The following is a 24,720-nucleotide window of genomic DNA, read 5'->3' as shown; positions in this document are numbered from 1 at the left end:
GTCGTTATGAAGTCCGGTTATGCGGATGGTATTTGGTGTTAAGTGAATCCGGCGTTGAGTGTAGATTCACTTGATGACGAAGGTGGCTCAGCGAGACGCATCCGGTCTCGTTACTGGGTGAAGGCTAATTGAATATGGCCCCGGAAGGCTTCACGCCACCTGTGGACGTCGGCTGTCGTCTCTCAGGGCGTAAGTCCTCTTGGGTTACCGAAGGGTGGCAGTATATACCCTGGCATGAAAGGTATACAGTTATTGACTGCAAAGAAGGAAGACGGCATTGGAACATCGTTGGGCTGCCTGGAACCTTGTGCACCCACTTTCCGACGCTGTAAATATTGTAAATATTGCCCGAACCGAGTGTGTGTCCAGCAGGCCTAGCTATGACTCTGGTGCTAGGGGAAGGGAATATTATAATACACTTATATTAAATATAATTTATACGCGATAATATTTAAAAAATACGAATCACTTTTTTTACAACTGCAATAGTTGTGTGTAATTGTTTAATTTTATATCTGCTGACTTATGTTTATTTAATAAAGGTAATATCAAAATTGTTATATAATTTTTGTTAAAAACGATTGATGGCATTTTTGATCGAAAATGTGTCTCCCAACATCGCTTTGCGTTGGATGGAAACAGACGTACATTTATTTGCCTTTTTGTTATTAGGCCCGTTTAACTAGTACTCTATGTTACCTGTTTATCGTTCGAAGCTTTTGCATCTCGTTTGGTAATTTCTATGGTGTGTACGATTTTGACGTTATAACTCAAAGTTTCTTGAATTAATCTTGGAAATGCTGTTTTAGGAATCATTTTTTATTGGGGAGATAATTGTCTGCTGTATCTAATGCTTCGAATTACTTGTCACGGTTTATTTTAAGTAAATAAGGTAGTGGTGGTAGTGACTTAGTTTGTGAAATACAACATTGTATGACAGTAGCACGGCCATATTTTCTGTACACCACAGTTGAAGCAAGTAAAAGTAGGAATTCTGCTAACATTTAATTGTGAGTAGACCGTGCTCTTGTTTTGTAAGGAATATCAAGTTATTGAATTGATATTAACATTGTAAACATCAAGTAAGAAAATACAAAAGGTGAGTAAATTTTTGTTGTGATGTAGGTTTGTGGGTAGGCTATGTCAGGTCCATTGTTTTCTAATTACAGAAAATTTAAGTTTTGAGTCTCATCGTCAATAGGAAAATTATGTTTAACTAGTGCCTACTTATTTATAATATTTAATGCTTAACTTGAGGCCTACTGTTAATAGTTTATAATTTAATTATTTTATTAAGGGAATGAAAATATTCTAAGAGTCCTGTTTTAATTTTATTAATTTTCTAGATGTCGGCCGGGCCCTACAACTATTCCTACATTTTCAAGTATATCATCATTGGGGACATGGGTGTAGGCAAATCATGCTTACTCCATCAGTTTACAGAAAAGAAGTGTAAGTTATAATAATTTTTTAATTTGGTTTAAATATTAGCTGGTTGTACCATTTAAAGACCTTTAACTTTGGGAGAATGTATGGATGCAAATGGTGAAGCTTAAGTGCTTCTAATGGAATGTACTATACTTTTTATTGATAGGCACTGTTAGCAGTTTAAGTAGCTGGTAGTGTTCACTAGTTTGTGTGATTAAAAAAATATATATAAAAAATTGGTTGTCTGTAAAGTCGGTTTACGGACGTTAGTTTAACGTGACGTCATAACAAAACATTGATGAAATGATTGCATACTTTTATGAATAGAAATTGAATCATTTTCATTGAATTATCACTATTTTGAATAGATACAAAGAAAGAGTGATATGAAATCTACAATTTAATTGATAAATTTACTTTCATTTGCACTCATTAATTCAAATATGTTTATTACTTTAACAAAGAGATTCTTTTAACTATAACTTTTATACATGTTTGCTATTTAACTTCTTTCAATCTGTGTTATTCTGTTAAGGATAGGACGATTATAGGAAAAGTAGGAAACGAATGGGAGTGTTTCAAGTTTAATGTGCCTCGAAAAAGTCACATCGATGGCTGTTCCAATCGAGTGGAAGAGATAGATGCGGCGCAAGCATACAATGAGCGTAACGGGACACAGCATAACGGGAAAATGTGCATTACGGGACACTTTCGTGCGGTCAGCCTGCGTTCATCAATTTATTAGACGTCACGTCAAAAAACTGAAAGTACATTTTTATACTTCCTAACATTTTACGTATTCACCATTAAACTGGCATTAAGTTTTAAGTAGTATACCATTTTTAAGGTGTAACATTCTCACAGTACAGCTTTTCTGTGTGGTAATGATAAAATTCTGAGGGGGAAAAAAAACTTTTAAAACTAGAGACATTCCTGTATTTACCCTGAAAACACTGTTTCTAAATTCCTAATGTATTCTGAATTATTTCCGGTTATAGGTCACACAGATAGCCCATGCAGTGAAGCAGCTGTCGCCAAGTTGTGTTTTAATTGTATTGCCGATCATGTGGTTTTCCATACATAAGAACATTTATTTTGTATTTGGATATTGGGAAACAATGGAAGGAAAAAAAAGTGAGTCCCTAATGTGCATCCAAACTCCAGATTCAACCATTGACAGGGATTTTTTTTAGCAGTATAGAGGCGCGAAGCACCGACGTGCTACCGCACATAACCTGGTGCCTAAAAGAAATTGTCGTGTGTATGAAATGTAATAATTCCTTTTTGTACGTCGGGTTATGTGCGATCACAATACCAAGTTGGTGATTTGTACCTCCATACTGCTAAAATAGACCCTTGTCAATGTTTGATGCTGGGGTTTGGATGCACAGTAGGGACCAACTTTTTTCAACTTGCATCAATATGAAGATATTGTATTGAAAGCAGTAAACAGTGATTTCTCATAAACCAGTAGGAATACAAAGATGCTGTTTTCAGGATGAATTCAGGAACGTTCTAGTGTTTGAAAAAAATAATTTTGGAGTTTTATTATTACCTACTTCACGGAAAAACCACGCTGTAAGAATGTTACCTTTAAAGGTGGTTTAGGTTAGGTTTAGCTGGGTTAGCTACCTTAAATCTAATGTAAATCGGTGTAAACTGTCAGGTTGTGGTATTTTGAGACCCCTGCCCTCCCTAGCTATTATGAGTATTTTTTAATAGTAATAAATATTATATTTTTGTCATTCAGATGGATAAGGTGATTTATATGGGCCAATGTCATATTGACTCAAGTTTTCCACGCTTGCATTTATCATTTTGAATATTCGTATAATTAATTTTTTCTTAGTAAATATTTTGCTTAAAAAAGCCTTTAAACTATATTTGGTGAAATTTTTATGTCACTGCTTTTCCGGAAATTAATAATAAAATTTTGAAAATATATTTTTTTAAACTCTCCTAGATATGTTTCTGTATTTATCCTGAAAACAGTGTCTTTATATTCCTACTGGTTTCTCAGAAATCACCGGTTATAGTTTAACAGTACAATAAGTGTACATTGACGTGATCTATGCCATTTTTTTGCTTTTCCATGTGGGCCTGTGTGTATATGATATTGTGGTAAATGTTATTGACAAGACTGATCAAAATACACACAGTTACCATGTGGGGAGCTCGTGGTAAAAAATGGTGCCATATCCCCCAATTCTGAAGGTTGTGTGGTGTAACCAAGGGTCTCCTTAAACTTTTGCACCAAACCGAATATTGCACCATTGTCTAGTTGATTTTTTATTGATTTTTTTATTGACAAGTCTGATCAAAATAAACACATTTACCACAAAGGGTGGCCCGTGGTAAAAAAATGGTGCCATATCCCCCAGTTCTGAAGGTTGTGTGGTGTAACTAAGGGTCTCCTTAAACGTTTGCACCAAGCCGAATATTACACCATAGCCTAGTTTATTTTTATATATCAAAATTATGCTTCTTGTTTTCTAATTCGAATCTCAGTTTTGAATCTTACTTATCCTAATTAAGCATTTATTTTTTATTTAATTTTGAAGAATGGTCTTGCAAACCATTTTTTTAACACGTATAAGTTAATGAACATGTATACATAATTTGTTTCCTATTTTATACACATTAATTTAAGGAATTGACTTAGGCTGTTGTTGCACGAAGGAATTTCTGTGCTTTTAAGGTGTGTACGATAATTATGTTACGATCCGGTAATTTTTCAATATCAAATCTAACTTTTCCTCAGTGAATTTAATGTTTAGTTTTTTGTAGAAAAGCCTTGATTCGGGGTAATTTGTATATTGTTGTGACCTTGTACAGAGTTGTGTTGTGATTGGTTGGTAAGCTCATGCACCTCTCTCTTCCCTGCATGTTGTATGCAGTTGCCTGTAGCCTCGTCAGTCATTCAGGTGCTGTGCCGAAGAAAGGTCGCGCAATTTGGCGGCTCAATAAATATTTTAATGTTAGGCCCCAGGCGTGTGATACAGGCCTGGGTGTTCTATTGGTCCACCAGGACGTAGTGCCAGTGTTATTCCGTACCTAGCAGGCTAAGAGGTCGCTAGGGACATTATTTCGTAAAGGAACAGGGTTTTGAGGAGCAATTTATAAAAGCGAGTGTTTTTTTTCGGGGATATTGTGTAAAGAACATGTATTTAGTCGGGAGAAGAATAAAAAAAAATTAAGTTCAAACTCTTTTATTAACATTCAACCAGTAACAGTTTTAAATAATGAAATAATAATAGACAGAACTTAGCACCCAACTACATACCTGCAATTTCAAATGAAATATTTTTTAAGCATTTATTTATATGCAAGGTATGATAGTCATCTTAGCCGGGCACGATTTTTACTCGTTACAATTTAAGTTAAATTAAAATGTGTGAATACTTGATTAGATTATGTTTGCTACATTAATTACATAATTAATGTGTCAATATAGATGACCTAACCCACAAAACCTTTTTTTTTTACGAGTTGGCAACATTTGTGAAAATCTAACTTTGGGAACATACATTAATGAAATCCAACAGTTACAATACAAATTCTACAAAATATGGAGATATATGAATAACTCACGTTCTTAATGACTTAGACCGCTTACAACATAAAATTTCAATCAATATGTGAAATTCTTATTCAATTCGTATTCATCATAGTACAAATTATATCCTGTAAACATAGTAGGTACTGGGAAATAATTCTGTCACTGGTAATGAAATTGTTATCTTACAGATGATAAAGAAATTTCAGGAAGTGTAAAAATGAAATGCATTTTCAGGCTTTGTGGTAATCAATTATGCTATGAGACATGTAAAAATGACACTGTAAATGTTACATAGCAACTCGCGATTGCAACAAAATGGTAGCCCTTGTCTTTACTGGCCTGTTCATTCTTACAGGGCAGGCATGGGTCAATGGGGGTTTTGGTTAAGGAACATTAATAATATAATCACTACATTTTTTTTTTATTTCTTGGCCTTTTTTTTAAAAAAAAACTCAAATTATGTAGCAATATCTGCTATTGAAACACATGTTGATTTGTAGAGGTTTAGACAGACTCAACAAGTGTGTTGGTAGACTCATTTAGAAAATACATATTGAGCATAAAGGGTCTAGGGGTAAAAAAATTTTTTTTTGGTATTATTTTATATAGTTCTTAAGTTTTACCAAAATTTGATCTCTTGACCCCTATACCTTTTTTCCCCTGTGTTTTAGATTTGATCCATTTATTTGTGTATGGTCCCTGATGCCTGCTTTGTCTATGCAAGGCATTGTTAGATGCAAAGAATGACTAAAGAATTAGTTATGAACTCATAAAGTCAGAAAAGTGGAAATAAATAGGCAAAAAGGTCAACTGTAACTTGATTTAAAAAATTATTATATTCAAGAATTTCAAATGCAAAGCTTTCCAGGTATTGTTTATTACAACAGTGTATTAAATTAGTATAAAACTATCAGCTTGTGTAAAAAATGAGATTCAAAGGAAAAATTAGTGCAAACAAAACACTAAAAATAATCATTTATTAAACAAAAAGTCACAAATCCTATTCTAATACACGCTGTTGTAGTAATAGAAATAAGGGTGCAATATTAGTCAGATTTGTAACTTTTGATAAACAAATAAAAAATTATTTGTTTTGTAATTTTACTCCATTTCCCCCTTGTGGCTCATTTTTACATAAGCTTGTAGTTTTATACCAATTTAGTATAGTGTTTTAGCTAGGGAAATTTTTAAAAGCATTTGTATTTCTTGAATGTTATTATTATTTTTTAAATTAAGTTAAAGTTGATGTTTTTGCCTATTTTTTCCATTTTTGTAACTTTTGAGTTCACAGCTAATTATTTAGTTGTTCTTTGCATCCAACAAATAAATTAACGATTAAAATTAAAACACGCTACATAAAAAGATCAAATTTCGGTAAAACTTATGAAAAATATTAAAAATTTGAACAAAAATGTTTGGATACAGAGGGTATTTTTGCTCAATATGTATTTTCTAAATGGGTATGCCAACATACCCATTCAGTTTGTCTAACCCTATACAAAACATATTTTATGATTGAAGCTGTTTCTACAGTAAAACGTACTAGTTACATACTGCACTGCATTAATATTACTTTGATGAAATATACACACAATTCATATTTAAATTAACTTGTGAAAATGTTGTCATAATATTCACTACTCAGTCCAAAGGGGCCTGCCTCATAAGGGGCGTATCTGTATTAGTAAGGCAGAATGATAAACTGTGATGCTCGTAGGTGCTTCTAGCGTGGTATCGCCTCTAAACGCAAGGCTCTGATCTGGCGTGCAGTCTTCTTGTCATGCATATGACAACTGTGAGATTAGTGATAACAATAATGTCAGATGGTGGAGAAATGAACATAAAGGTGTAATGCCAAGGCCTTTGGGTGCTTTCAAGAATAATACACTGGGTGTTTCATGCCTAAACATTATTCCGAAAACATACATTTTAGCCATTTTCACTCTTCTAAAAATACAGTTTAAAAACAAAATACGAAAACAGAACTACTCATCCACCCCCCGCACATCTTAATTACTTATATATTGTATATATTGTATATCTTGAGCAGTTTTCAAATATTTTTGTTTCTGAAGCTCTGGACACCATATATGTGCCCAGTTAAGGGGTCCTTTATGTTACAACTCTTAAAAACTTTATTGGTTTCTATTAGGGATTTATGGGTTTTAAGTATGTAGTCTGAGAAAATGTGTTAGAACTTAAGTTGTTAAAAATTCATCCTAGTGAGAATCTGCCTCGTTTATAAAACTTGAAAAAAAATATATAGGTTCAATTAATTAATTTCCTCTGAAGTTTTGGAGTTGATCTGTTAACTGGTTTGAAGTTAAGGGGCACACTTGATTATTGACAAATGGCTCGGTTGGTCATAGTCATCGACTTCTCCTGTGAATTCCCTGACAGTCTATCAAAAGCTTTATATATAGTTACTAGTATGGAAGGCACATAACTTAACTCTCCCAAAAATCTTCCTAAGCTGTCAACTTCCAAATTTTATCATTTATAAACAGTACTTTGAAAAGTAGGGTGTGAAATGTGATAAACCTACAGGCTGAGGCATTTGATAACAATTGTAGTATCTGATGAGTTAAAATCACAGTAGTTGTTAAACTTAAATAATTATCAGTTAATAGACATCTTAGTAGGTCCATTTGAATAAAAATTTATTTTGGTGCCAATATTTAAGTGGCTTAAATAATCCATTATAATACTGTATCTGCTTGTAGATAATTATATTGGGCTTCCAGAAATAAGTCTTATTTATTTTACCAATTCTCTTAGTACAGTCAAAATTGTGTGCAATTAACATTGAATTGGCATGGTCTAATGAAAGTTATATCAAAATAAAACTAATGGAAAAACGTTAATTCACATGTAAATGGTATCATGTAATGCCGTTTTTAGTTGAAAACACTAAGCAATACCAAATTTAATGCAAAAGATTTCTCATGTTTATTATACTTACAAGTCTGTACGTATGAAAAGTTTTATCAATTCCATCTATATGTTTATATTTTCAAGTTTCTTATTTTTAAGTTGCCTTACATATTTAATTTAATCTGCTGTGTAAATTTTATTTTAGTGGTTGTGATAGTTAACATACTGTTAAATGATAGTTTCTTTAAATTAATTAATTAAAATAAACTAATAGTTTATAATGATGTTAGGAAGTTATATTTGTTGTTACAGTTATGGCTGATTGCCCTCATACAATTGGTGTGGAGTTTGGGACGCGAATTGTTGAGGTGTCTGGTCAGAAGATAAAGTTGCAGATTTGGGACACCGCTGGCCAGGAAAGATTTAGAGCTGTTACGAGGTATATCAGTGTGTTTAAAATGGTATTGTATATACTAGTTTTTTTTTTTTAATTTTTGTCTTTTTTTTTATCTATTTAAGTAGCATCAGATAATCCTTCATTAAGTAGACTTGAATAGTACATATTTTGATAGAAGTCATTTGACCCATTTCAACATGTAGGCTAGATTATGAGGTAATCAAACATAATTTCATAGTATTTTTTAAAATTGTATTTTATTTGATATTTTGTGTTAGTGTCATCATCCATATTTGCGTAACATTTGTTGCTAGAAGCGAGACAGGTGATGCCCTGAAGTGCAAGGAAAGAGACAGGAACAGTTGTTTCCCACTAACTGTGGGCTCTCAAGTACATGTACCAGTGTGATGGAAAACATGATAAAAGATTAGAAATAAACAGAGAAGGGAAAGTCCCCAATTATATGTATGCAAGTTTTTTTCCACGTATGGTAACTTGTGCTGTGATTGTTAAAAGCTAGTGTGTTGGTTGTTGGGGTCACTTGACCACCTCCCACCCTCGTGGATGGAGGTAGTCAGGACATTCAGCGGTCGTTGTTTTGTCATAATACTGGTAGGTTTTGTTGGATAGCGGTTTACAAATTAAGTGGAATAACTCATTTGAGAAGTGAATTTTGCTGCTATGGTCCTGGCAACTCCTATCTGTGAATCATTTTGGAACTTTTTCAATACAATTCGTTGACCATGGCCCACAACAAGGCAAATGCGATTTAGTCATCGTTCCAAGGACTGTGTCCTTTGGTTGTACCGTGCTTCGAAGAGACCTTAAAAAGTGATTTCTGTAATAAATCATTTTTGTTTCATCGGACATTTCGGTACCATTGTAACGTGAATTGTTTTAGAAGCAGTGAACTTTGTTTTGCAATGTTTTTGTGAATAATCTGGTACAGTATGATTATGAAAAATAAAAAGCAGTAAAAAAAAATCACTTGATGTTTTCAAGAATTAGAGTAATAATTTACGAAACTTAAACTGTGTTTTCGGTGCCAGGCAAATTGTTTCAAGTGTTTTTATGTATTTAAAAGGTGGACCAATTAAAGCTAGTCAGAGGTCAGACTCATCTCCGTTATGGTTTCTTCCATACCAACTGGACAACTCTAGTTTGTATTGTATTTGATTTGTAGTATCTTTATTCATTCAGTAACCACAAGCAGGCTGGCTTGTGCAGTACAGTTAATACCCACATTGAAAGGTTAACCTATGTTTTCCATCTTTGGTGGTAAAGTTTATTCTTCCCTCTTCTTAAGGTCGTACTACCGTGGTGCAGCTGGGGCCCTCATGGTTTACGACATTACGCGACGCTCGACCTACAATCACCTCAGCAGTTGGTTGACCGACACTCGCAACCTCACAAATCCTAGCACTGTAAGTGATGAAACTGTCCTTATTAGCAGTTATAAACTGTTGCCTGCCATCTTGTGTTTTCATCACGGTTGCATGCTTTTAACTGTATGGTCATAGTAGATCACAGGAAGGATAGACGTTGAAAGTAGCTGAGAATTAAGCACAGTTTCACTTTTTTCTTATTTAATTCAACTTCAAAGAAATTAAAGTAGTTTTTTTTTTTTTTTAATGTTTACGTAAGATTTTTGCAGTGTGGAAGTTCATAAATGACTGTGTTGTAATTGTTTTAAAATTATGAAAGTAAGTTGAAATTGGTTGGCAATAAAATGTGGTATTACAATATGTAAAATACTTAAGTCTTATTTGATTTTATGCATAGTATGCAAAATATGTGCTATGACCACCACATACCTGCCAATAACAAGAAACTATAAATTACGTTTTACCATGACTCACATTGACACACATGCTGCAGCATCCGAAGAACTATACAAAAGTTATAGAAATACTATAATGAGGATGAGCCAGGGATTTAACCTCTATTTTTTTAAGCCTTTTGGGCATGCAAGCCGTGCATTTGCAGACCCAATGAGAACCCCAGAGAGGGGAAATGTAAGGGGGACAATGATGCGCCCAGTGAAAACAGTAGAGTATCTTCTAATGTTCATCGTGCTGGTGCAACATCATTAGGCGTAACTTTCTTGGCAAGAATTAGCTTTCTTCCTTCCATCTCGAGGTGTTGTTTGAAGTGACCTATAAAGGGATAAAATCCTTTGTTCTTTTACGTCCAAATAATTCATTTTATTTTAATGTAACTTTGCAAACACAGGGGTTTTTTTTTAGCCTGTAAAAATATATATATATATTTTTTTTTTTAAATGAGATAAAAATATTGCTGGCTTGGAACAACCAAATGTTTGTATGATTAAATTATTTGTGAATGTTTTGTGTTTGCAGGTAATATTCTTGATAGGAAATAAGTGTGACCTTGAAGCCCAAAGAGATGTCACCTATGAAGAGGCCAAACAGTTTGCAGATGAGAATGGCCTCATGTTTGTTGAAGCCAGTGGAAAAACGTAAGTTGTAGAAGTTTTTTTTAACTTAAAAAAATTTTTAACACACTTATATCCCTGTATTTTTATTTACATTAAATATGAGTTGTTACTAGTTAACTTTGCTCGATAACTTCTATAGTTTAGAAAAAATATACATAGGTATTGAAAATAAAATCATAAGATATTCATGGCTACACATATCAAACATCACTAATATTTTCTGTCACATATGATAACCTCATTTAGAACTCTTTAATTCACAACCTTGGGTCGTGCATAGATGCAATTTGTAATTAGCTGCCTCTTGAATACTTGTAGCCGATTATTTCCTAAAATTTGATATAAATGTTATTCCATATTAATACAATTATTTATTCATTACAGCTAAAATTATAACGTAACTACAAAATATGTATAGTGTTGACTTTTTAAACATCACATAAATACAGAAAAATGATAAGTGCTATTAAAATAAGAATTACTATTGACTGATTTATGTTCAGAATACAAATTTGGCATCTTTATCAATTGGTACTTTAAAAAAATCTCAAAATTTTCTTGAAAAACTTCCGTAATGTAAAATATAAATCAGTAATATTGGAGCTTAAAATAAATTAGTTCAAAAACATGTGTTTTGTTTTTGTTACACAATATATCAAACACTAGGAAATCTGGCTTCAGCAGAACATAATATGTATATACATTACGCTGCTGTTAGGGAAAGGTCTTTAGTCATTTGGGTGGATTTTGGCTGTTGCCCTTTGCTAGAGGGTCACATTATTGCGCTGCTGGCATTTTTAGTTCGCTCATTGCTTTCTCATTTCAGTACAGTGTTTCCTGTTTTCTGGTGGGTATCATTCCACAGTTTCACATTTGGTATTCCTTTTTAAAACTATATTCATGTTCAATAATCTGGTAAAACCTCTTCTAACACAGCCGTGTTTCTAAACATGACAGGTTTAAGACCTTTCAATGTATTTCCAATGTTAGTGACTCAAAGTTTAAAAAACTGCAGAAGTACTTAGGTTTTACTGACAGATACTGAAATAAGGGTTGGAAACTAGTAAGTATAGTTAAGATAATATACCATTTAAAAAGTCTTGTATCACTTATTATGAAATAAAAAATGTGTATAATTTTATTTTTATCCTTTCCAGTGGTGAAAATGTTGAAGAAGCTTTTCTGGAAACTGCTAAAAAGATATATCAGAGCATCCAAGATGGAAGGTATGATGTAAACTTAAATATTTCCCATAGGCCAATGATTTGTTATTGGATAAACCATTACCTAATGACTCAAATACTAATATTTTTAAGTTCCTTAAAAAAAATTTTATGATCCTTGTAGGTACCTAATGTTTTGTGTGACCTCTTATAATAACAAATAAGTTATTATGGTTTAAAATTAGGGATGGCATGGGAAAACAGATTCCTGATTTCATCGATACCTACCAATTCTACTTTAATAATCGATAATCGAGAATCTGTGATAAAATTTGATTCCCGCATGTAGCAAAAAAAAATCATTCCACAACATTGCAAATCTGTCAGATACAATTATTTAACGACTCGTTGAGTGGGGTTATGACTGACTAGATGTATATATAACACAGTCATATTTCCCCAAATAAACAAAATCTAAAACTTGGGTCGATGTTATACACAAGTCAAAAGTACAAAAATTATTTATAAAAAAATTATCATTGCGTATTAGTAGGGGCCTGTTCTTTTTGCGATCGCGATTAAACAACAATAAATGCGAAATCACCGTAAAATACAGTTTTTACACGAAATCGCCACAACACAGCATTTTAAATTCGAAATTTAGTATTTAAATGCAAAATCGCAGTGTTTTTACGCGAAATTTAAATACTGGGTAAAGACTTGTCTCGTCACTGGTAAACAAACACCGCAACATGGCCGCCACTGAACATTAATCATAAATGCACTAAAGCAAACAAAAGCTTACACACGCTCACGTTATAATGTTAAACCCAAAAATATACTGTAAAAATACGCAAAACTACTGCGTTTATTTTCCTTTCCGGCATAATGTTTGGATAGATAAGACAAACAAGCGAAGTTTTAAAGCCTACGCACACCGCTCTGGGCACTGACATCAGCTTGGAACAGCAACACCGGATAAATACAAAAGCAAGCAGATGATTGAGCAAACGGTGGCGAATGGTGTTTGGAACAGCCTTACGTGAGTGGCCATACCACGTCAGCCGGGGGCGCTGGCATATAGTTGGAACAGCGTCGTAGTATCAAGCAGATCATCGGGCAAACCAGGTACCAGGCTCTGGAAACTCTTAAAGGGGACCTTGGGAACTATCTTTACTTCGTCACCCAGCCGCACGGGGCAGCACAAGCATTTTAAATCGCGCCAAAAAGCTGAAAAATGTAAACAAACATTCATTTTCGAATGGTGTGACAATGATGATTAGTTGGTCAACAGTGTTTTATAGATTTTGTTGGGTCGTTACCACAATGCCGAAATAACAACGAATGAATTTGTGTGTGTTTCTTAAATGTAACTTAACGCCAAAATACCACAATCAAGTACAACACTTTAATTTGCTAGTTCTCTAGTTGTTACTTAATTTTGTTACTGTTTAATTTCACAAATTTTTTAGTTAATTTGTACCCTTCTCTAAGTTAGGCAAGTTGTATGAACTAAAATATTTATACTGCTCAAGGAAAGCCTAAAATATTTTTTTTATAGTTTATTCTGTATTGCAAAACAAATTTTAGGTTAGTTTGACCCCTTTGACATTGAGCCATTAACTTCTAATGATGTAAACATTGTGTACTCAAATTTGATAAATATGAAGTTATGATGTATGCTAAATCATATATGTATTGAAAGCTGAAAAAAAAAATGTTGCAAATAGAATTTGAATTATTTAATATTAAGTTAACTAGGTGAGTATCGAGTATTGAGAATCGAAGAATTTTTTAAGGAATCTGGTATCGGAATCGAAAATTTTGGAATTGTCCCATCCCTATTTAAAATAAAATAAAATTTGAAGTAGTTGTGTATTAGGGGTGAGGTATTTGTTTTAACTTAAGATTGATTACAGTATTGGCTGATAATTTTGTCCTAAAATTTCTGTCGTGTAACAAAAAAAATTCCCGGTGTACGTATGTAATAACGAAGAAAGCAAATCAAAACCGTCTGCTACATGAAACTGATGTCTGCTTAGGTTAGAGGTTACGTGATTGTATGTGCATATGTTTTAAAAACAAAATTTATTTGTATTAGAATACAAATTTATTTGAAGTGAAACTTAACTTTGCTGAGGGGGCTGCAATTTTTGAGCGTTTAGAAAGATCCAATCGTATGAGGGGATCAGTTATATACATGGTGGAGGAACAGTTCACGACGGAACTGGGAGAGGATGGGAATAGTTAGGTACGTGGTGGGGGAACCAGTAGATGAAGAGATGGCCAGGGAGGGATAGTAATGACGCAGTATACATACTTGCATACTTTCACACTTGCATACATTCGAGATAGCATAATTCAGTGCTCGAATACTTGAATTTTTTTTATATATCGGTAACCTCAGCCAAAGTGAATTATATTCAGTGCTCGAATACTTGAATTTTTTTTATATATCGGTAACCTCAGCCAAAGTGAATTATGTTTCCTGTATCTAATAATATAATAAGCAAGTAGTTTCACTTCTGTCATGCGTGGACTCCACACACACATTTTTTTTTGTATAACTAATTTTAATATTGGTCATTTATTACAATCTGTTTTTCTAATGAGCACTGTCATTTTATGATTTTTAATTTTTTGAGCATTGTAGGTTATATGCTTATATATGTGACGTTAATGTTTGAAGGTTGGATTTGAACGCTGCAGAATCTGGTGTGCAACACAAGCCCTCTCAGCCTGGCCGTACTACTTTGGTTAATGACCAGCAAGCCAACAAAGACAGCTGTGCTTGCTAGGTAAGAATTCTCTTTATGCTGTAAGTACATCAGTGCTACATCTATGCTGGTAGTCATGTTGTGGAATAATTGTTGTATGGATGATGATTACTGCTAGTGTTCTTCTAACCCTTGTTTTATTACTATAGTAGTATACATCCAAGTAGACAGTTCTCGTTTATGGACTGCTTTTGTATGAAGAGAACCAAGCAACATCTTTTTGATTTTTTTTTTAGTTATGTGCACCAAGTGCATTAGAAACGTATAAAGTTTTTTTATATAATAATTAGAACAGAGCTTGTTGTAGCCTTTGCAGCCTTCTGCATTGCACTGAACCAACCACCATCTAGCTAGATTTAAAATGACAATTTTTAACTTTACAACCTTTTTTTCTCGGTGTCATGCATAGGTTCTTTGGTTCCTTTTATATAAAAGCCATCTCTATGATAAATGATGTACAGCTCAATGTAAAGTAGTGCAACAATTTGGCATGATTGCCTGTTGATTAAAAGCTCTTAAATCCATCATGTTTGGGAACACATTAGATATTTAGAAGCTAGTGATTTGTGTTTCTCAAGTTTAGGTGATACTGGGACAGATGGTGCACCAGTCCTTACAGGCAAAAATTTTGATGTAAAAAAAGATTCAACAAAAACAAATTGAAGTTTAACAAGAATTGAGAATTGTCGACACTTGGTGTCCATTGTGCTGGCCACAGATTGAATTTGGCTGTATCCCGTGACACATGGAGTTAAAAAATAAGTAGTGACATCAATAGGCAGATGTTTGATTTTGATCAGAAAGCTCTGTTAGAAGTGCTGGGCTCCATGAATTGCAGTCTCTTGTTTCCTCAAGACCATCAAGGCAAAGTCACACTAGGCATGGGGTCTGCAGACTTTAGAATGAGAGGAGCCAAATATTAAGAAAACATATTCTCCAATGTGTTAGAGAGCCGCAACATGGTAGTTGCTCTGTATCTCTATGGAATTTTAAGACGATAAAAAAAAAGTGAGATAAAATCAAAATATTTTACTTCACTAAAAGTCTTCAAAATAAAGGCTACTTAGGGAGAGAAAAAACACGTAAATGTAAAAAAAAAATATGGTAGTCATTAGTATAGCTTTGCAAGAACACCTAACAAGAAAAGTAAGAAAACCTAAAATATTTAATTAATGAATTATGATTCTATAAGAGCAGCTGGGCGAGTGCAGTGGTAGGTGCGAGCACAGGTTGAGAACAAGCGTTGTGACTTGTCGTTTCATTTTGTTCTGCATTTTCTTTTTGTGCTATTTTAGAGCCTTAAAACTTAAATCCTATGAAAAGAGCAGCATGCTGCTCTCAAGCCGCAGTCTGCCGACCCCTGACATGTGTGGCTGAGCTATGGAGCATGTGTTCTTATCTCACAGTTGTACAAAGCTTGGAAAGGAAATATGATGCATAGGACAGAGGACTGCGTTCTTATGCATCTGAAAACTTATTTGTTGCTAAGTTTGTTTTTTGTTTGTTATGCACTACCAGTAAGTTGTTACAAGAGAATGGTGACCTCAGTATTATCAGATCATTTGTATTCTCAACCATCACAAAGCTCAAAATGTTGGGTTTTGAGAGTGATTGTGAAGTAGTTGCTTACTTGGAAATGTGTTCTATCTAGTAAAGGTGTTTCTGTCATTGAAAACCAAATACCTGTGTTCAGTTCAAGAACAACAAACTGGGGTAGGTATCTCAATATGCAGTACCCAATGAAACATTCAGACAATTTTTACTAATGGGATATCATAACTTGTTTTTTGGTCTTTGATCTGTCTTATCTTCCATCACCACGTGACCATTTATTTAATACTCGTAGAACAGAAGAATTTAAAAAGCTGTATGCAATATATTGTTTTGATAAAAAAAGTTCATCAAGAATGTTGTAAAATCAAGAAAAACGTAGTTGATAACCACAAGAAGAAATGATCTACTGAACGTGTACATTTCCTTTGCAATGACAGAACTGTCGCAAGTTTGTTTCCTTACATGCCAAGTAAGCACGGATACAGAATCATTCTGCTTCACACAGCTGACTGTGACAGACACTTCTCTCAAATGAAGCTAATAAAAATGGACTCGAGTCAGCACGTGATTCTCTACTTTGTATTACCCTGGAGGGCCCTGATATTCAAGAGTATCCATTCAGAACTGCAGTTCAGCATTCGGGCAATATCAGAAATATTAATTGGAAATAGAAATGAAAAATACAGCATTATCATGAAAAAAACTTTCACTTGAATCTAAACACTTAAAATTGACTTTTGAAGAAAAAAATTTTCTCCACCCCAAAAATCCAACTCAAAATCAACCAGTCACTCTTTTTTGTTCAGGTTCACAACTAATTAACTGAAAACAAACATGTAACAAGAATTTTATACAGTGATACTTAACCAAAAAGCTATTATAAAGTGTATGTGATTTCAAGTGCGGTGATGAAAGTACGTAATTTTTACAGAAAGATTTTCTTGAGTCTCGATAAGCAGTCCACTCATACATTTCTAGCTACATCTTTATTGTAGTACTGAGTGCTGAAGTGTGACTGTCGTGCTTTGTGGCGACAGGTGCGATGGCAGGCAAGCGGTGGTCGTCGTGTTGGCAGAGCTGCTGTCTCGCTGCCGGCAGCAGTGACTCCTGGAACTTTTCTTTGTGATACAAGTAAAGTGGAAACTGTTCTGATTCAAATTGTCGGTCTCAAAAGGAGCTGATTTCTCCCACCCCAAACAAAATTGACTTTGTAGAATGGATGTTGAAACCTGTCATTCTGTTGTTTTGCTACAGTGCTCAATTTTCTTTACATTCACACAAATTGATGCAGTTGTCACTTTGTGAAAAAGTGTGCATAATCATTTTCTCACATTTCAGAGCCCATTTTTAGAACTTTTTGGTTGGCAACTTTAGTACATAAATACTTTTTCAAAGGTAAACAGTCATTAACTGATTTGTGTATGTGCTTGTGCATAAACTATTACAAGTAATATGAGAGCTTTGTTAAAATAAAATTGATATAACTGTTCTTTATACATATATATTAATTTATCTCATTTTCATGTATGTATGTTGTACACATTTTTACACAGTATTTAATGTAAAGCAGCCAAATAATTTTCTCTGTGATATATCTCCGGCTTGCCTATGTAGTGCCAATTCCCATGTTATTTTTGTGAACCATTATCAATTCACAGGTTACAATTTTGCTTTCACAGCAACGATTGCATGGGCAACATTGTCTTCAATTAGGGAAGCTCAAAATGCAGTTTTGCTCGAAATTCCGAATATTTAGTGGTCGGTAATTTTCCCTCCAGGACACTGGTGGAGTTTGTTTTTCAATTACAAAGTAGAAGTCGGTTTTGCATAAAAATGTTAAAAAAAATTTTAACCAATGGAAATGTTAGGTGCTTTGTTAACTATATCAAGAATATTATATAAGAGTTGTAAATAATTTCTTCCCACCAGTGTTATTTTTTGGGCTATCTATTCTTTCCTTTGTATAAAGTTATTTGAATTGAAACGTTGAACAATTAATTATTTTTTTGTTTTGTTGTTTTCATTGTTGCAACTTGTTTCTGTTGAGTGTTAGTGTGTTTTTTGTGTGCGAATGAGTATACTTTTAGGAAGTTTCACAACCACTGAGATTGATGCATACGTATAAGTATGTGTGATTAAAAAATATTTACTTAACAACTTGGCTTTGTCTGGTTGATCACTTAAATATTTTATGATGCTTGTAATTATACTGTGTTACATTTCTTTCACCCATTTTTGCAGTCAGTTAGAAAGTTTGAAGTGAATGTTATAACATACTGTTTTCTGAAAGAACAGCTTGTTATTCTCGCTAAGTTGTACCCAGTCTTAAATGTGGAATTGCATAAGTTTCAGTGATAACAAAATGGAAATTAAAGATTTAAGTAATTAGAAATTAATCAAGTTATATTATTTTTTTTTTAAATTTTCAGGATTTTGTTCACATTAAGAACTAGCATTTACAGTCATGTTTGTTTAATTATTTTTTTTCCTGTCTAATCGTAACTGTCATTATGCTTGGTTATAATGTTTTTGCAACATTGCAGAATATGTTTTTAGCTGTAGTAGTATCACTAGGCTGGTAAATATTTCTTGAACCATTTTAAGAAACTTCAAGAGTAAATGTGTGTGTTGTGATAATAAATGTTGCTAAATTTATGTTACAGCGTAAATGACGTTAGAAAATTCATGTATAAATTGTATAACAATTACTATTAGTATTTAAATACTGTATTATATAGACAACACATTTATAAATTGTATATTATATTGTCAAAAATTTTATCACGTACAATTTGGGATGGTGGTTTTCAAGAAAAAAGAAGTTGTTTTGAAGTGCATCTTCTTGGGTTTATTGTATTTCCTGAAGGAGTAATACTCTTGCATGCAAGTTTTAGGAGTGAGTGGGGAGTGGATAGAAAATAAAATGATGACTTCTTTTTTACCATGATTTTCATGGTTGAATTATAAAAACCATAGTTTTGTTAATTTGATGTCCTTTTGTGAGTGTGCAGTTTTACAACCATTTGTTGTGCTAACATTCCACTTTATTTATACAGTAAATATATTCTTTGATAATGTAGCATAGTATAGATGCCTTTATAGAATCTTGTTTAATAATTTGCGTAGACATAATAAAAGCTACACTGATGTATAATATATGTACATATATATTTATCTTTTCATTTTCATTGACTGTGTTTTTATTTAGTGTCTTGAAGTTACAGCAGAAGTAAATTTTATTTTACATGTCTCCATTTTGAAAATGTACTGCGTAAATCAAATTATTTGATTTTTCACATACGTAATTACTTGATGTGCAAAAGGGTTATGATTTTTGAGACATTCATTATTTTCTTCAATAAATTTTTTATATAATTAATGTTTTTAGTTTAATCATAACCAACATGGCTGTTACTGCCATTGAGAAGTAAAGTTAGCAAATAAACTAGACGGCAACACCATTTTTAAGGAATAAACTTAGTTTTGTGCGTAACTTAACAATTGTATTTCAGCTACTATCATGGTTGTCAAGAAAATGTTTCTTAGTAATGAAATGTTAATATATCTTTACAGGAATGTATATTTAAATAATTAAGAAAAAATGCATTAAGTTGGGTTCACAATTAAAAATCAAAATCATAAGCTAGTGCATAGCAGGCCATGCACACAATTGAAATCTTACTGTTAATTATAACCAATAAAAATATGCCATGTATCCGACAACTGTTGGTAGTGTTCGTAAATAAATATTTTAACTGCCAATTGTTAATCCCGTGACATTGGACCAGCAATTTGTGAACACAAGTTTTCAACATATGAATTAATTTGGTTTGTGTAAAACTGTTTGCTAACCATTCTATACATGAAACATTTATATTTTTTATTTATATTAATTGCTAGTGATTTTTTTATAAATGATAGCAATAATCAATTTTTATCGAAAGAATTATATCCGATCGTTGTAATATGTCTACAATTTTTTTGCCACAATATGATTGATTAATATAAATAGTTCTCTAGACCCACCAAAATTATTCTACTGTTTCTCATTGGCTGTTGCATCATCCATATCATATGATAAAATATATTCATTTCCCTCCTGTGTGCACGACCTGTCTCCCATGCACAGACCATCCTAGGCGCTGTTGTGAATCAACAGGTGGGAAAACATGGCGGTCAAAACTTGTGCGCACGACCTACTGTTCAATTGTTTCAGTTGTGCGCCCAGATTCTGGACAGCTGTGCACAGCCTCAGAAGTGAGCGCTCTTGCTGGTAAGGCAGGTCCTTCATCTTGGATGAGCACGCCTTGTAAGGACTTAAATAATTGTGATTTTTACGTAAGTTGAGTGTCTTCGTGAACTATCACCAAGGCCTGATTGGGTGCCGGTATGCATTATTTGTGCTGCAGGTCGTTACTGTCAAACTTCAGTGGCTTGGCTTTTTTTTTGGTGAATTGCAAATTTGATTTCAGCATTATCTAAGCTGGAAGTTATTTCTAAATAATGCTAAGCTCTTCCACTATTATACATTTTTTTTTATTCCCAAAACACTATCATGAACACAGTCCAGAGAAATTAGGAAAGGTTATTGTTTATTGGCCGTAGACAATGGTAACAACCCCAGTGTTGGCCTTCCCATCACTATTGGAAATCAGGATACCCATGTTAAGATTAAAATATGGGGCCTTGTGATTGACATTACAATATTTAATTGTATGTACCTCATTTTCACAAGTCTTCATTTAGCATGACGAATGTGTTCCAAAAAATGTTGGTGTTATCCGAAATCATGTATTCTGAAGCATTTGTGTCCATAAATAGCAAGGCCAATTTATTTCATGTGTTCCAAAATGTGTAGGGAAATATTCTTTACGTAATATTAATGCTTAGAATAACACTCAACGATAAATGTGTCCCATTATTTATCTTTGTATGACAAATATGACACCACTTGTAATGGGAGATATTTATCGTCAGTCGGCTGGTTTACTTGGCCGCATGGGCGTGACCTTCAACTCACGTCGCGTATTTTCCAAACCATCCTTTACTCTGTCCTGATCTGATATAGTATAAATTTATGTATACTTTGTCTTGATATATAAATTTTAATTTTTCAAAAAATTGAAATGTTATTTTTTAACACTGCTTGGTTCACACCAATCCTGTCAGGCCTGTGAATTTTTTTTCCATTGCACCATTCATTTAACAACCTTTTCCATGTGAATCATCATTTCATTTCTGTTCCTGTATACAATGTCAAATATATTCCCGCTAGTGCAACCAAAAGCATCAGACTTGTATAAACATTTGATAGAGTCCGTAATTCGTACGAGTGTGTGTACAGTTGACTTGCTTAAAACTAAAGTGCAACCAACATAGGTGTGGCCTTAATGACATTCTGCATGCCGTAATACAGTAGAACCCTGTTATAATGTTCCTGCATATAATGTTTTCCTGCTTATAATGTCATATTTTTAAAGTCCCAATATTTCCCCCATAAGGACAATGTATTTATTTCCTGCATATAACGTTCATAAATAGTGTAATTTCCTGCTTATAATGTTTGCTTTCTAACATTCAATAAATGGGGGAAAAATTTTTAAAACCAAATTATTCCAACACTTACGATAAAAGTTTCCTTTATGTATGTTATGTTTACAATTAGGTACTGCCATACAATACATGAAGTTTGTTAAAATACAATTTTATGCAATATACTGAAGGTACATAATGTTCATAGTTACGTGTCAGTTGGCACCCTTAGTCAACTCTTCTCTTCCTTGCCATTCCTGTGGGTATTCAGTTGCACGTACATAGTCCTATGATATATAAGTTGCCAACCATTGAGCGAGGGCATAACTAAAAGTGTTTTCTATTGCTTAAAAATATTTTTATTTTTTTTTTTCATTCATACGTAGGAATCCCAAAATTAAACATTTTCAGATGGCAAAGGAGTAGACGTTCTCACTCTTAATGTTGTCATCATGAATCGTGAGACAATTTTACAAAAAAATGTGGCAGTGTATCTTTAAAGACAAACTAAATTTAACCAGGGAACAAGACGAAGTTGAAAAATTGTTGGCTTGTTTCAGAAAATTCATGTATCAAGTATGTATACTATCTTTGGTTTTAATATTAAAGTTGTTTACATAGCTTGGTGAGTCCATTGGTACAAAGCTCGAACATTGTTAAGTGCTAAATTGAGATTTCCTGCTTATAACGTTTTCCTGCTTATAATGTTTTTTTCTTGTGCTCCCTTGAAAAACATTATAACAGGGTTCTACTGTACTTTAAGCTTTGTCTCAAATACTTGAACATTTACATTATGCTCTTGGAAGCCATGATTCCACTATGATTCTAACTGCAGGTGCTTGCGCTTGTACAGTTACCGGCAGACGAATGGACAGATGTTGCTTATGTTTGTGCGAGTTCCCTGCCGCTGGCTAGACTGAAGTTCATCAGGGCCCAGTCTGTGGCCGGGCGACAACAGTACAGCACTGTGGCAGATGTAAAAACATTTGGTCCTTTACTTTCCATAGCCGCAACTTAACTTGCTGGTGTTTGTACAACAGCCGATAGTGTAGTCAGACCTGCGCGCAAATCTCTTACCCCCTCGTACAGCTAAATGTTTTATATGGTACATCTGTTGTTTACTCCAGACCTCGTGGTGTCATGCCTGTGGTGATTTCATACTAACTGAAATTTACAGATGTACTATTCTAGACTGGGGCAGTAAAATTAACTTAGTTAAATGTATTAATGTAATCTGAAGACGTGCTAAGTGAGGGGTTGGTATATTGTCAAAGGTTCAACTGTCCACTCTGCTAGCTTAAAGTAGTTCTGATGGGTGTGAGAAGCGTGAGTTTGTTCTACTATCATCTCTAGTTGCCCTAAAGTTGTGTTTTAGGAAAGCCTATATAGTATACACCATGAAGAACAGTGTCATTTAAAATGGTCAAGGAAGGACCTTTAGAGTGTTATGAGATTTTGATTCTGTACAATGATTGTCGGAAGATTGTTTGGGAAGACAGATTGATTACTAGTTCTGATTCCAATAGTAGGATCCAGTGAGTGCATTTGACTTGTTAGTTGACCAAAGCAGGTGTTTTTTTTCCCTTCAAAATTGATTCAGCAGTTAACATATCAATCAAATATATGTGTAACAATAATATTGTAGTGTAGCTATAAAAAAAATATAATTTTTATGCATGTATTTGGTTATCACTACAAGGTGCGTATTCAGGCATCTGAGAAAGCCTTAGGTATGTACTTCAAAAAAAGGAAAAGTGTCTGGTTGCCTTTAGCCAAATGCTGGTCAGCATGGTGGGTAGTAATGAGATGGTTGTATCAAGTGGTATGTAAATTAAAAGTTTGTTTTACATCTTATAAGTACCGTCAGTTGGGGTAACATTGGCTCTTTGAGGGTAACTTATGTAACATATGTATCATCACATCTAATAAATATTTTGAAGAGTTGTAACATGGTTTAACATTTTTTTTGTCTTGGGCCAAAGTTACCCTCAAAGGGCCAATGTTACACCAACTGACGGTAGTTTTAGTAAAAGTAAACAAAAGCAAAATATAATGGAGTGCAGTCCATGTCCATTTAAGGTATGTATTCAGGTAGTTAAGGTTTTAATGGAATGAATATATATATATATATATATATATATATATATATATATATATACACACACACACACACGTACACACATACACAAAACATATGTACCAGATAATTTGAAAGGTGTAAAACTGATGGCAATAATTTCTAATGAAGAAATTTTTAATCAATGCACTAAGCTGGTTTCAAATATGGTATATGATAGTGTGGGCTAAAATATTGTTACCAGGAAAGAGTGGAACGAAAAGTACATTGGTGGCATGCTGCCAAGGAGGTTGAAAATTCTTGTTGGGTATGGCTTTTAAAACACCACCACCACAAACACACCCCCCCCCCCCCCCCCCCCCTTGTAACCCTTTCTCCAAATTCAAAATAGTTCTTTATATGGTTTATGAGCGATGGAGCTAAGCTGTAAGCATAGAGGAAGCAACAAAGAAATTTGCAATAACGAATGCTGTGCTAGCTATGTGATAGTCATTTAAGATCAGTGTCTTTAAATTCCTATTCATTTGTGTGTGAACACCAAACTGCCATTATGATGGTTTACGAAGTAAGAACAGTTTGTGCATAACAAGGTCATGCCGAGTCAACACTATTGGCTCTGCAAAGTGCCATCTTCTCTTCAGCACTGCCGTACTATTGTTCACTATTTTAATGCCGTGTCAACTAAATGAAAACATTTTGCAACTGTTAAATTTGTTCTGATCTGCTCTAGTATTTGAGATACTGTTTGACATTAAGTTATTTAATATTAAAAAAAAAACTTTTTAGAATTTTTATGAATTAAATTGTTATGTTAAGAAGCTCAAACTTATAACAGTCCAAACATCCAGCTAGCTAAAATTGGTCTGACTGTTAAATAAAGACTTCAAAACTTTGCTGTATT

At 33.6% G+C, this 24,720-nt stretch overlaps 1 protein-coding gene across 2 annotated transcripts; it reads left to right on the top strand.

Moving 5' to 3' along the window:
• Positions 1-707: 707 nt before the first annotated feature.
• On the top strand, positions 708-19,398 carry LOC134534998 (ras-related protein Rab-14). 2 transcript variants are annotated; one of them, XM_063373802.1, is made up of 8 exons: positions 708-1,099; positions 1,347-1,452; positions 8,174-8,300; positions 9,565-9,682; positions 10,619-10,737; positions 11,874-11,942; positions 14,569-14,677; positions 17,248-19,398. In XM_063373802.1, the coding sequence occupies exons 2-7, from the start codon at positions 1,347-1,349 to the stop codon at positions 14,675-14,677; spliced, it is 648 nt and encodes a 215-aa protein (XP_063229872.1). In that variant the 5' UTR covers positions 708-1,099; the 3' UTR covers positions 17,248-19,398. The 2 variants fall into 2 exon arrangements, with proteins under 2 accessions (XP_063229872.1, XP_063229873.1); XM_063373803.1 differs by having other exon boundaries at positions 729-1,010.
• The last annotated feature ends 5,322 nt before the right edge of the window (positions 19,399-24,720 follow it).

Source organism: Bacillus rossius, chromosome 8 (genome assembly GCF_032445375.1).
Source record: "Bacillus rossius redtenbacheri isolate Brsri chromosome 8, Brsri_v3, whole genome shotgun sequence".
Classification (NCBI taxonomy): Eukaryota; Metazoa; Arthropoda; class Insecta; order Phasmatodea; family Bacillidae; genus Bacillus; species Bacillus rossius.
Note: the sequence above shows the minus strand (reverse complement) of the source record. Positions and strands in the feature narration are given on the sequence as shown.

What these genes read in the sequence shown, in the direction of transcription:
- LOC134534998 (XM_063373802.1), top strand. Translation starts at nt 1,347, where the DNA reads ATGTCGGCCGGGCCCTACAACTATTCCTACATTTTCAAGTATATCATC. An exon ending in ACCTCACAAATCCTAGCACT is followed by an intron (nt 9,683 to 10,618) that starts GTAAGTGATGAA and finishes TTGTGTTTGCAG; the next exon opens with GTAATATTCTTGATAGGAAA. An exon ending in CAGAGCATCCAAGATGGAAG is followed by an intron (nt 11,943 to 14,568) that starts GTATGATGTAAA and finishes TAATGTTTGAAG; the next exon opens with GTTGGATTTGAACGCTGCAG.